The 13,281-nt window shown below is 43.1% G+C and overlaps 1 protein-coding gene across 1 annotated transcript in view; it reads right to left on the bottom strand.

Moving 5' to 3' along the window:
* The window catches only part of LOC144754067 (SLA class II histocompatibility antigen, DQ haplotype C beta chain-like), a 262,962-nt gene that overhangs the window by 65,776 nt on the left and 183,905 nt on the right, over positions 1-13,281 (bottom strand). Inside the window, exon 3 of the mRNA XM_078641590.1 lies at positions 4,799-5,077. Within this exon, the coding sequence (XP_078497716.1) occupies positions 4,799-5,077 (279 nt within the window). The remainder of the gene's footprint in view (positions 1-4,798; positions 5,078-13,281) is intronic.

Below are 13,281 nucleotides of genomic sequence, written 5' to 3'. Positions count from 1 at the left end.
TACAGCATTTGCTGCTGGAAAATGTATCCATGTATAGTATACCTCTGTCTGCCGATATTCGTGTGCCTCAATTACGAATATGACTGTGCCACCTCTAGGTGTCAGTCCATTTTCTATTAGTTTTAAGGTTATAGATTTCCTTTTGGCGACCGGGATGAGTATTATATCCCCGTCCGCATCTAGTGCTGCAGTATCAGCTGCTGTTATTTCAGCTGCTAATCTAACTGCCTCTCTTTCTTCATCACTGTCTCCCATTTTACCGACAGGATGGTTATTTTGTTTGTTTGCAGATCAGGTTTCTTTATGGAAACAGAGATTAGATGCACAATATTTTGGAACGCTGTATCCTTCAACGTTGACTAGACCAAGAACCATACATAGGAGTTCCCTCCTGCGAGGTTTTGGAGGATATTACCTTTCACCCACTCCAGACGTCTTTGGAGTATAATGGGAAAAAGGGTCTGAGTGAGAAAGCACGACTGAGTTACTCTAAATGTCTTACGTTAGTTTTATCGCCCTTTCCAAACACGTTGGGCGCCATGTAGTGTAGCTCCTATCTTCCCAATAGGCTCTGCGCATTGGAATAATACCTACAGCAGTAAAGGCCTAGACCAGACGTTAACTAGGTCTACTACTGTCGATACTAGACTTAAAGTTTTGGGTTTGCCAGCTAAGCTCAGAGTTCGCTAGAAACTTTCTCGAATGTTCAGGAAAGAATTACCTCCCCTGATTAGACAAGAAGGGATTTAGTTTCTGACAACCATAGAACATGACAACTTTGCTCTCCCCTAATCAAGAGTCAATCTCCAGAGTCGTGTGAGCACAAGGCAATTATTTTACTCAGTCAGTACGTGCATTCTTAGTCTCATCAGATTGTAGAGAAAAGGAAGAGACGGGCGTGTTCAATAAAAAGGTGTTATTTATTGATCAGTCTCTTTTCTCATACAAGAGAAATGGATCGATATTATTGCAATACTTATAGCTAAGTAAAGTGCATACATTAGAAGCAATAGTATAAAATAATACTGTAAAAACATTGATATGGTTTCTGAGCCATATGATGTTTAAAATGAATAAAATATATTTACATACACATATACATTTGACTAAACGTACTCAACTGGTGTTTCTAAATACGCCTACCCCGTGTACCTGACCTAAGTCTAATGCGTGGGCGGGAATAGAAAGTTACAGTTTAAGTTAAGTTTGTTTTTGCCAAGTGAATAACTAAAGAATTCTCTGCGAGGGGTTATTCAGTTCTGTACCTGGAAGTTAGGATGAATGAGGAATGGTATCTCTTTCTCTGCTCTCGATATTCCAGGCTGCCTGCGAGGGCCGCCCAGAAGCGCCGGTGCTGGGTCTCTCGGCTTGAGATAGCAGCGCGTCTCTCAGCGCGTCAGGAAGGCGGGGCTGCTACCAGCGGGGTCTGCTTCTGCTCTCGGCTTCGGCAAGTATGGCTGCTCCGTCTCTTCACCACGCGTGTGTTTGCATAGGGCAAGATCGGCAATATTTATACCTTAAAGGTGCCGAGATTGACGTAAGGATGGACATAGATACGTCAATAAAGATGTCATACGACTTGCTCGTTAGCACATTCTTTACTAAAGTTCTCTGTGAAATCAAAACAATGGCCGCACGGATTATCCAGGTTGTCATAGGTTTGATTTGTTATGAGAACGTCGTATGCCTTATCAGGGGCTGGAGGAATGTCGCTTGTCTAATTAGATCTCAAGCGTTATGACCTAATCAGATAACACGTTCCTGTGCCGTAGTGTGACTGCGTCAGATAACGGTATCTGCATCATGGGGAATTTCTTGCTCATGGGCTGACTGTTAGTTAACTAGCTAGTTAGTTTAACCAGAATAGGGTCAGGAATAGGGGGATTGATTCAGAACCTATAGAAATACACGACAGCATTCATTCCTATGGGACTCCAGGCCCATAGAAATGAATGACAATTACCGAATCGGTATTTACCGATTCGGTAATCACCGAAACTTACCGATTCGGTAATTATTTCGGTAAAATTACCTACATCCCACTTGCCTGTTCTTAAATACCGAATCGGTATCATTCGGTATTTAAGAATCGGTAATCTGGGATTACCTACATTGGGCCCAAAATGTCAAGGAAAACAATCAAAAGCTTGCTTTACAATGATGCAAACTAAATTTACATTGGCAAATAGCTGACTCAGTGTGTATGCCCATTCGTCATTGTAGTTAATCAAACATTAAAATAGGTAGGAGTCAAGGTTTTAAACATTGAAGATGATTTTGGATTGGTTCTTCATCAGGGCAAAAGGAAGGGAAACAGCATAGATAAAAGAAATGTGTAGTAAGTCGTGTGTCTATGTGATGGTAGACAAAAACTATCAATGTACACAAATATTACTGCTTACCTGATTTGCTAAGTGAATGATGCATGCCTTGTCCTAAAAAGGCAACAGATAGATATCCTCTATGCCAGCGGGTCAAGGAATGTTATACTACAAGGTATAATATTAAGATTAAAGCCACTTATTGGTTAAGCAAGACAGCTCTGAGGCAACAGTGATCTGGAGGATTACTCGCCAATGAATGGGTAAGTATCTGTTTGCCAAGGTACATTGAGTATGCATCAAAGTATAGCAAGCTTTAGTCTGTTTTCCTTGACTGCTTTTGTGTACATGTCTTGCATCACATTCATTTTCACAAGTACTCCACCAGTATGACTCACCATTAGGAACACCCGGGAAACAACCTTTACAACGCAACTTTTACAACGCACTACCATTACAACTAAACTTTTACAACGCAACATCCATTACAACGCATGCCATTACAACGCAACCATTACAACGCATGACACTACAACGCACACCACTACAACGCATGTCTTTACAACGCAGTCATTACAACGCATACCATTACAAAGCATAACATTACCATCCAACACTTACCCTACTGTTGCACCCCCTGGAGTTAGAATAGTAATTTTTACCCCTACACTATCCAATACTCACCCTACAGTTGCACCCCCCTGGAGTTAGAATAGTAAATTTTACCCCTACACTATCCAATACTTACCAAACATGCAATGTAATGTTATGCGTTGTAATGGTATGTGTTGTAAAGGTATTATGCGTTGTAATGGAATGCCTTGTAAATGTAGTTTTTCAATTTTCGTTGTAATGGCATGCGTTGTAATGGAGTGCGTTGTAATGGATGTTTCGTTGTAAAAAATGCGTTGTAAAGGTATGCGTTGTAAAAGTGTGCGTTGTAGTGACATACATCCGGAACACCCCTATGTGATACATGATGTTGTGTTTAAAAAAATATAAATACTTAGTCAATTTGTAATATTGGTAAGTAGGGTACTTGTTTTTTGTAATTTTGATGAATACAACTTCCTCCCTTCATCGGGTCTGAGCCGGGTCTGGTGGCTCAGTGGACTAATTAATCCACTGCAGGGGCCTGTGTTCGACCTCGTGGTCACAGGTTCAAATCCCGGCGGGTCCACTCAGCCTTTCATCCATTTGAGGTCGATAAAATGAGTACCATTGATGGGTAACAATAAACATCTGTTATTTCAGTGCCAAGATGCCCCGTTGCTGGGGTGAACGTGTGCTTTACAAGTACACCTGTTATGTTATGTTATCCATTGGGTATTCAAGGCACTGTTTTTTAAGCCTTTTATTGAGTTACAATTCTTAATATAAGTGCTTCCAACAGAATCAACATGTGGTTTCACTTGGTATCAAGGTAGAGAGACATTTTGTTCCTCTGACACACATTGGTAGTATCAGCTATTTTGGGTTTGTGTCATTTCTCACGGCCCAGTGGTACACCATGATTTTGACCCAAGTTTCTGGTGAATGGGAGATCTGCACGTGCACTAGTGGGAATTATGGTTTCTGTTCAGATGCCTAGTCTTAACCAAAGATGGCCCTCGAAGTTCTGATGCTGGCATCTTGCAAATGGTGTGTAATTATGCTCCATGTTTAGAGGCACAATACTGCTTCTTCTATCCTTCCTTCTTGTCCCAGATTTCTCTTCCAGACTCCAATCATCATTCTGTTTGTTCGGCACATTATCGCACACATTTTGCTTTAGCGTGTTAGCTTCATGCCTCGTTTCACCTTTCACGAATGGCTCAATGCCACACTCCAGCCTTCAGTCTGCTCGCTCCATAGCTCTCCACTCCAGTGTTGAACCTGCAACCCTCACACCTCATTCGGATATTCAGCCAGCAGGATCTTGCATCAATTACAACTTCCAGCCAGCTTCCTTTGCACCTCACTGCTCTATACAACTCACACACAACTTGTTGGAGAATCAGTGTCAACAGTGTCAATTGTAGGAACTTGGGTATGTTTTGCTACTACGTGTTAGAACATTAAATGTACACAGGAATAAGTACTGTGGGGCTTTTTTACGAGCCCTTGCATCACTTTTGCGCCTACAGATGCGTCAGAAAAACTGATGTATCAATAACTCCTTGGGACATGATGCGTCATGTTGTAAATAAGACGCATCATTGGTGTCGCAATGAAAAGTGACGCATCGCTGTTTTCTCTCAGCGATGAGTCACTTTTAATAAATGTGGCCCAGTGTGTGAAAGTGAAGCGCATCGTCTCAAGGGTACTGTGAGGCACAACACCCCTTAGGATACTTCACACATGTACAGAGATGCTCTTGGGGTACACAGACGAATAAGTACCCTACTAAACGCAAGGGAGGGTGACCTCGAGCACCCACACAGCAGGCGCACAAAGAAAGAGACACAACAACAAATGAGACATTGACGGCTACTTACTCCACTCCGCGTGGTAGGGCGTCACCAGGCTGGCGTGCTCCACCACGCAGACGAAGCGGTCCCCTTTCTGGATGTCGGTCTCAAGAATCACCATAATCTGCCCCGTCCAGTCCCCATTATACAGCAGCTCCGAAGACACCACGCCCGGGTCCTGCTGCCCATTCTTGAACCAGTGGACGGTGATGTCATAAGGGTAGAAACCATTCACATTGCATGTCAGCTGGTGTGGTTTTTTGGGGTCCTCGGTTTTTGACACGGACACTCTTACTAATGGCTTCACTGTGAGAGAGAAAGATCAGAGGGACAGGAGGAAGTTAAGACAATCACCAATAACCATAAAACGCATGACTTCTGGAAGAACTGTTCCAGGGATTAATGTGGCAGCAATATTATTTATCACACAGGAGATTGTAGAAGGAAACGAGTATCAGGAAAAATAAACACAAAATGGAAAACATAAATTCATGACTTCTCAGCATCACTCGCTTCTGCACAACTGGATCAGGGCAAAAGCTGCTCTTAGAAAGTAACAGAATTCAAAAGAAATAGTTATAATTTACATACTCACAATTGTCAAAACATCAGTACAATATAGTATATAAAGACAAATGTTGCTTCAACATCCCAGAAAATATGTACTACGTTTTCAAAAACTCTTCTTCTTTGCAGCCCTAAATCGATGAAGATGACCCAAACCCATAAGTTACTGAAAAAGTATTCTTGACTCTGCACCTTCGGAATATTTTCATGGAGGCACTTGACATTACATTTCAGCTGTAGGGGATTGGAGGAGTCCGCGGGGCCTCAGGAATGGGGTTCCTGGACACTATTTCTTTCTGAGAAACCTCCACTTGATCGCAGCATTATTTATTTTTTATTTGGACCAGGAAGCGGTCCCTCTGGGGCCCACCCACAAGGGCTAAGGAGTCAGAGTATCCCTATCCTGACCCCTTATATTATTTTGAAATAATGTCACGACAGGGGACTAAGGGGCTCATCTATGTCTTGGGAAACACCCCACGGTTACACCAAGGGGGTGGAGTAAATACCTCCATCCCCATGACGGAGAGACTGCTCACCAAATGTCAAAGTGTTCACCAAGCTGGCGGTCATGTATAAGGCATTAACAGTAACGCCGTCACAGAGGATCCAGTCAATGCAATCTGCTGTTTGGTGCAGGACTGCGTCAGCATGAGTCAACCCTGCACCAAACAGTTTAGTTTTTTTAATTTTACCCTCGCCATGGGAGTCATCTCCCATGGCAGAGGGAGCATTATTTGATTTTTACTGTACCTCACTGCCATGGTGAGGGTTTACCTGGCGGTGATGGACAGTAAAACTTGGCTTCATGTCCACCCATCCTGATATGGAGAGCTTTGGCTAAGAGGGTGATGGAGTAGTCACCACCATCACCAAACTGAAGATCTGCCCACATTTTTTTAAAAACAAAAGTTATTGGATTTGTGGTACTTTATAGCGGGAGTGGATTATATGCAGTCAGGATGAAATACATTACAGATTAGTACCAGTATATCAGAACAACAGCAAAAGCCTGTGATATACCGACAAACAAAACAACCATGGCACAAGCTACACATCGTAAGTGGCCATTTAAACTTTTGTATGTGGCTGGGACTGCCTGTCATATGGGTGTACAGCGGTCAATGAAAATACTGCCAGATTATGGAGGGTCTGGAGATGGTAAGGGGCGTAAGCCTATACCCCTATAGACTGCCCACCGAGACCAAATCTTCCTATGTTTTTGCGGACATCCTTGCGCCTGGAATACGGCAATCTCTGCCCCCATAAATCAGTCAATGGCCCTCCTCCACCTTCCTATCGACTGCGGGGAGGTACCCTTACAGGATTGAGCACCGGCCCACATTTAAATCAAGCAGATTGGCCTTCATGTTGGTGGTCCGTATACGCCGTTGTGACTGAGTATACATACTACCAAGATATAAATGAGGACCTAAGTCCCCAAGTCCAGTATTGGCTGCCTGCAACATTTTTCCTCAGGTTGCAGGCAGCCAAACAAAGTGCTTGCTCCCGTGGAAGCATGACTCCAGTGGGACTGAATTGGCTAAGGAGGAAAAAAAAATGAGGCAATCAGATTCCGCTATTTTTTTAATTGGGTTCAAGGGACTCACACAAGAGTCCCTTAAACCCAACCATTCATATATGCAAATATTTGTGATCCCTAATTTCTCAAAACCTACTGCACAGATTTAGACCAAATCACAAAAGCACGCTTTCTAGAACAATATATAGGGCCAGATGTAGGTAGGCTTTTACCGGTCGGTAACGGACGAATTCAACCGTTACCGACCGGTAAATGGAATTTGAGATGTAGGGGGCATATTTTAACAGAATCGCTAAATTTACCGATCGGTAAATTTACCGATTCTGTAAAATACCGAATCGGTATTTTTACCGATTCGGTAAATTTGATATGTAGGTGGGACTCTTCTGAGTCCCAAAGGCCCTATAAATTCGGTATTTTAACACCCAATCCAATTGGGTGTTAAAATACCGAATTCAGGTGTGCATGCACTTGTGTGCATACACACCTAGCCATGTGACAGACAGACATGCCCTTAGGGCATGTCTGTGTGCCACATGGCGCACATGCCTATTTTTGGGGTGCCAGAGGGTGTCAAAGTGACACCCCCTGCACCCTTGCAAAAGTTGGTATTTACCGATTCGGTAATTACCGAATCGGTATTTCCCATTGATTCCTATGGGCTTCATAGCCCATAGGAATCAATATGTTATGTTATGTTATGTTATTTTTTATTTGTTAAGCGCACATACGCCCGAAGGCTTCTTGGCGCTGGAGAGAATCAAACATAACAGTACATAAAAGACACAAATCACTACTTACAATAAACCTGAGAAAAAAGAAAAGTTTTGAATGTCTTCCTAAAGGTGAGGAGGTCCCTGCTGTGTCGCAGAGTCAGGGGGAGAGAGTTCCACAATGAGGCAGCTAAAAATTGGAAGCTGCTGCCTCCCTGACGTTTCCTTTTAAAACGGGGAACCTCAAGTAGGTCATACTGGGCAGATCTCAAGCTGCGCAGAGGTTGATATCTGCGCAGCAATTGTCTAAGAAAGATAGGGCCCTTGCCCTCCAAAGCCTTAAACACAATACAGCCCACCTTAAACATTGCTCTCTGCTCCACAGGCAGCCAATGCAAGATCTCCAGTCCATGTCTAATCGATTCCCACTTCGGGACTTTACAAATGAGTCTCGCTGCTTGATTTTGCAGGTATTGCAATCTTTTCAACTGGCCAATAGGAGCCCCCAAATAGAGGCCATTTGAAAAATCGATGTGAGAGAGGACAAGAGCACTGACTGTTTGAATTAAGGCCAGACCTGTGAGGAGATGTGCTATTTTCTTGATCTTCCTCAGTTGGAAAAATCCCGTGGAAACCACTGTTCCAATTTGACTTTCCAAGGAAAGATCCTCACTGAGAGTCACTCCCAAGCTTTTAGTTGTACGGGATTTTTTAGGAGGCGAGCCCATGTCCAATGGCCAAAAACAAGGGTTCCAACTGATCTCACTCTTTCCAGGTAGAATGAGCTCAGTTTTTCCCGGATTTAGCTTAAGGTGATTTAGCGACATCCACCTTTGAATAAAGGACATGGTTGCTCGAAAATCCTCAGCCGCGTTGTCTGCGTTTAAAACAAAAACCAACTGCAGATCATCTGCGTAATTGTACACATCAACATTAAACTGTTGTAGGGAGAACAAAAGAGGCCGCATATACAAATTAAATAATAAAGGGGACAAGGAAGATCCTTGGGGAACCCCACAGAAAGAGATATTTTTCAATAAATAGGAAATACCGATTCGGTAATTACCGAATCGGTAAATACCGCATATTACCGATTCGGTAATTCCACATCTGGAATTACCTACATCTCCCCCCTTCATATTTACCGATTCATAAATACCGAATCGGTAAAATTCGGTATTTATGAATCGGTAAATACCACTTACCTACATCTAGCCCATAGTGTCTTGCCAATTTTGGTGCAATTCCGTTCTTCAGTATTTGCACTATCACTTTCCAAAAAGATCTATGGAAAATGCATGGGAATTTTGTGTTTTGGGACCACCCCCCATTTTCTTGGCCCCCACTTGTTGGATCACCCCGAAAACTTTCATGCACCAACTAAGCAAAAAAAGAGCACTTTTTTAGAAAACTTTGCAAAGATGCATTGAACAGAGCCAAAGGGCCTGATTAGGATGCCGGTGGTCGAATTGTCAACAGCCATTGCGATTATTGGGAGACCGCCCAACGAGCATGCGGTGGTGCAACAGCCATACTATGATCGGACCGCCTAGTTGGCTGTCCAAAGTCAGCGGTGCTATGGCAGGGCATGCTGCGGACTTGGGAATGGGCAGCAACACATGCTACCGCCGTGCAGCACCTCCTGCAAGTCTGTGCACCATGTGCCATTCATCAGTCGTGCATGACACATGGTTCCACTGAGGTAAGTGTCATGGAAAGTGGGCACTACATGTGCCCCAGGCACACTTTTCCAAGGGCTGCGATATAGCCAGGGACCCTGTTTGGGGCCCCTTTATCACCTTTCTGACAATCTTTTCATGGCAGGGTTCTTGACATGAAACGGCTGTCGTAAATAGACATTGTCATACCAATGGTGGTGCCTCCCTAGGCACCACCGCCATTCCCTGGCGCTCATCTGAGCCATGCACCATCACGATTCAGGATCCTGGCAGTGGTGGCAGTGTGGTCATCGGGCTGATGCCGGTCCGACCGCCACCATCCAAATACGGCAGTTGGACCGCCAGCAGCGTAATCAGGACCAAAGTTATTAGCAAAACAATAAAGGCATTTCCTATGGAAACACCAAACTAACTATAACTACCCAGTGGCGACGACCACTGGGTAATAAACATATATATGTAGGAAAGAGCCCCTTTATGTCATGGTTAACCCCACTTTTTGCCACCAGTACTGATGTTTTTCCAACTGATGTGCACTGGGTCCCTGCTAACCAGGCCACAGTGATAGTGCTCTTTCCCTAAAAACAAGGTAAAGTGGTCTAATTGTATTGCAATTGGCACACACTTTAGCACCCCTGTAAGTCCCTAGTAAACGATACCCCGGTTACCCAGGACATGGGTACTAAAGAGGGTCCCTAATGGTTGCAGCATGTATTATGTCACCCTAAGGAACCCTTATACAAATTGCATGCAGGCTGCCATTGCAGGCTGCGTGACATGGTGCAAACCATGAGTGAAAACACGGCATGGCAGACACACTGTGTGCCCTGCCAAAGTCATTACATCTAGTATATGTAAGTCACCCCTACAGCACGCCTTTTATCCCTAAGGCAGGGTGCATTGTATTACATGTGAGGGAATATCTGCATGAGCAGCTATGCCCTTGTGCTGTCTAGTTTAATTATTAGATGGTACAAGTGAACAGGGGAGCCATCGTAAGTATATATACACTGTGCATTGGTCATTAAGAGTTCTCCAGCTGCATAGCTTTACTAAAACCTATGGTGTTTTGTATCAAACACCTTGTCTTAATAAATCTGTACTGTTACCAGTACTGGATTTATTTTGACATGCACTCAGAGGGCACCTTAGAGGTGCCCCGTGAAAAACCTACCTGTGTCTAGTGTGCTGGCTGACTGGTATTGTCCAGCCTGCCACCACAGACAACATTCTGAACCCCTACAGGAGGGGGCCCACGCTCTCGGAGGGCAGAAACAATGCATGCTCTAGAGGAAGGTGTTCACACCTCCTCCAGCAGGGTGGCTAGTGATTTACCATATCAAAGCCAGGGGCTTTAAATCCCCTGCCCCCTATGCGACCCCGGCTTCCCCCAGACCTGGGAGATGTCACTCCCTGCCCTAAGGCCTATTTGGCACCAGGACAGATAGAAAATTAGCTATACAAGTAGGCGTGTTGCACCACTAGGTTAGTCACACCCCTAAGGTGGCTACCGGATATCCTCCAAGAACGAAGGGTTCCACCATCTTCTTTTTGGTGAAATTAGGAAGTTTCGTACAGGGTTATGCCCACTCCCCACAGGAAGTCTTCAGATAGGGGGTATAGTGACACCAGAGGTAATTGGCCCATTGGCTACTACCCTTCACTCCCCTAAATTTAGTATTTAGGTGGCCCCCGACACCAGGAACTCAGATTTGTCTGCATAAAAGAAGAAGGATTAAGAAGAGCCAAAGACGTGCATTTAATCGACCCAGCATTATCTCCCTTGAAGTGGAGGAGCCACTTCCCTGCACCAGCAGGCAGCGACAGCAACTGCCCAGTACAGCGTTCTGACGATGCCCGGGTACACTGAGGAAGCAGTAGCCCAAAAAGAAGGCTTCATTGCTCCAGGAGGTCAGATCTGTCTCCCTGCCAAGCCTGGAGAACCAGGACCCCTGGAGCTGTCCAGCACCAATATCCGAGCCAGTATAATGCACTAATGCTTGTTTGTGTTCAGTCGGAACACCAGTGCCACTAAAACTTACTGGCACATCAAGGAACTCCAAGAATGGCCAGCTCCACACCGAGATTGGGTGGGAATAGTCATTTTTACCCCTTGCTATCCAACACTTTCCTACTGTTGCACCCTCTGGAGTGGGAATAGTAATGTTTACCCCTACACTATCCAACACTTTACCTACTGTTGCACTCAGTGGGAATAGTAATTTTTACCCCTCCACTATCCAACACTTTCCCTACTGTTGCACTCTCTGGAGTGGGAATAGTAATTGTTACCCCTACGCTATCCAACGCTTTCCCTATTGTTGCACTCACTGGAGTGGGAATAGTAATTACTACCCCTTCGCTATCCAACACTTTCCCTACTGTTGCACTCTCTGGAGTGGGAATAGTAATTGTTACCCCTACGCTATCCAACGCTTTCCCTATTGTTGCACTCACTGGAGTGGGAATAGTAATTACTACCACTCCGCTATTCAACAATTTCGCTACTGTTGCACTCTCTGGAATGGGAATTGTAATTTTTACACCTACTCTATCCAACACTTTCCCTACTGTTACACTCTCTGGAGTGGGAATAGAAATTTTTACCTCTACGCTATCCAACACTTTCTCTACTGTTGCACTCACTGGAGTGGGAATAGAAATTTCTACCCCTCCGCTATCCAACACTTTACTATTCCCACTCCAGAGAGTGCAACAGTAGGGAAACCTTTGGATAGCGTAGGTGTAAAAATTACTATTCCCACTCCAGAGAGTGCAACAGTAGAGAAAGTGTAGCATAGATTAGCTGTAAAAATTACTATTCCCACTCCAGAGAATGCAACAGTAGGGAATTTTTACACCTACGCTATCCAAAACTTTCCCTACTGTTGCACTCTCTGGAGTGGGAATAGTAATTTTTACAGCTAATCTATCCAACACTTTCTCTACTGTTGCACTCACTGGAGTGGGAATAGTAATTTTTACCCCTACGCCCTCCAACACTTTCCCTACTGTTGCAGTAATTGTAGTGGGAATAGTAAATGTTTACCCTCATGCTATTCAAAAAAATTTCTACTGTTACAGTTAATGGAGTGCAAAACGCAAGTTTAAAAAGGTATAAATATTTCAGTATTTTATTTTATAATATAATGTTTTTATTATGATATTTTATGTTATATGTGTATGTGTATATATATATATACATATATATTATAGTTATTTTTTCTATATTTATAATATTTTAAAATAAATTAACGATATTAGTTTATTAATTTTAAAGTAAATATACATTTGTAGATTACATTTTTTATGTGTATGTTTCTTTCTTTTAAATTAAATTAGTTTATTATATTTTTTCAAATATATATCTATGTAATTTTTTTAGTTAATTTTATAATATAATTGTTTTAAAATTCTTTTTATATATTAAAAAACTATATTTTGCACATCGATATTTTTTACATCGATATTTTTTGCCCAATATTTTTGTCATTTTCATTTTAAAGATAGGGTGTCGATATTTTGACTATCGATATTTTTACATCGATATTTTTGTCTTCTGTATTATGTCAGGGATTCCTTGATGATATTGCTGTCTATAGCGCCACTTGGCAGCATCGCCTGATCCACCTTGGAAAGGTTCATGAGGTACTGGAGCATGCAGGACTCACTATCAAGGCAAGCAAGTGCCAAATAGGGTTCTGTTGTATACTTGGGCCACCTTGTAGGTGGAGTCCAAGTTTAAACTTTGCGGCCCAAGATTCAGACTATTCTGGACTGGGAAGCTCCAACCAACTAGACTCAAGACAGGGCATTCCTTGACTGGGTGCTACAGGAGGTTTAAGAAGGGGTATGGTACCACTGTGGCCCCCCTCACTGAATTTTGTTAATATATAAAAAATAATATTAAAACAATTATATTATAAAATTAAGCTCAGCACCCATTCTAAAAGCTCCAGATTATACAAAGCAGTTCACTGTGCAAATGTCTCTGAGCATGGTATGGGA

Source organism: Lissotriton helveticus, chromosome 5_1 (genome assembly GCF_964261635.1).
Source record: "Lissotriton helveticus chromosome 5_1, aLisHel1.1, whole genome shotgun sequence".
NCBI lineage: Eukaryota > Metazoa > Chordata > Amphibia > Caudata > Salamandridae > Lissotriton > Lissotriton helveticus.
Note: the sequence above shows the minus strand (reverse complement) of the source record. Positions and strands in the feature narration are given on the sequence as shown.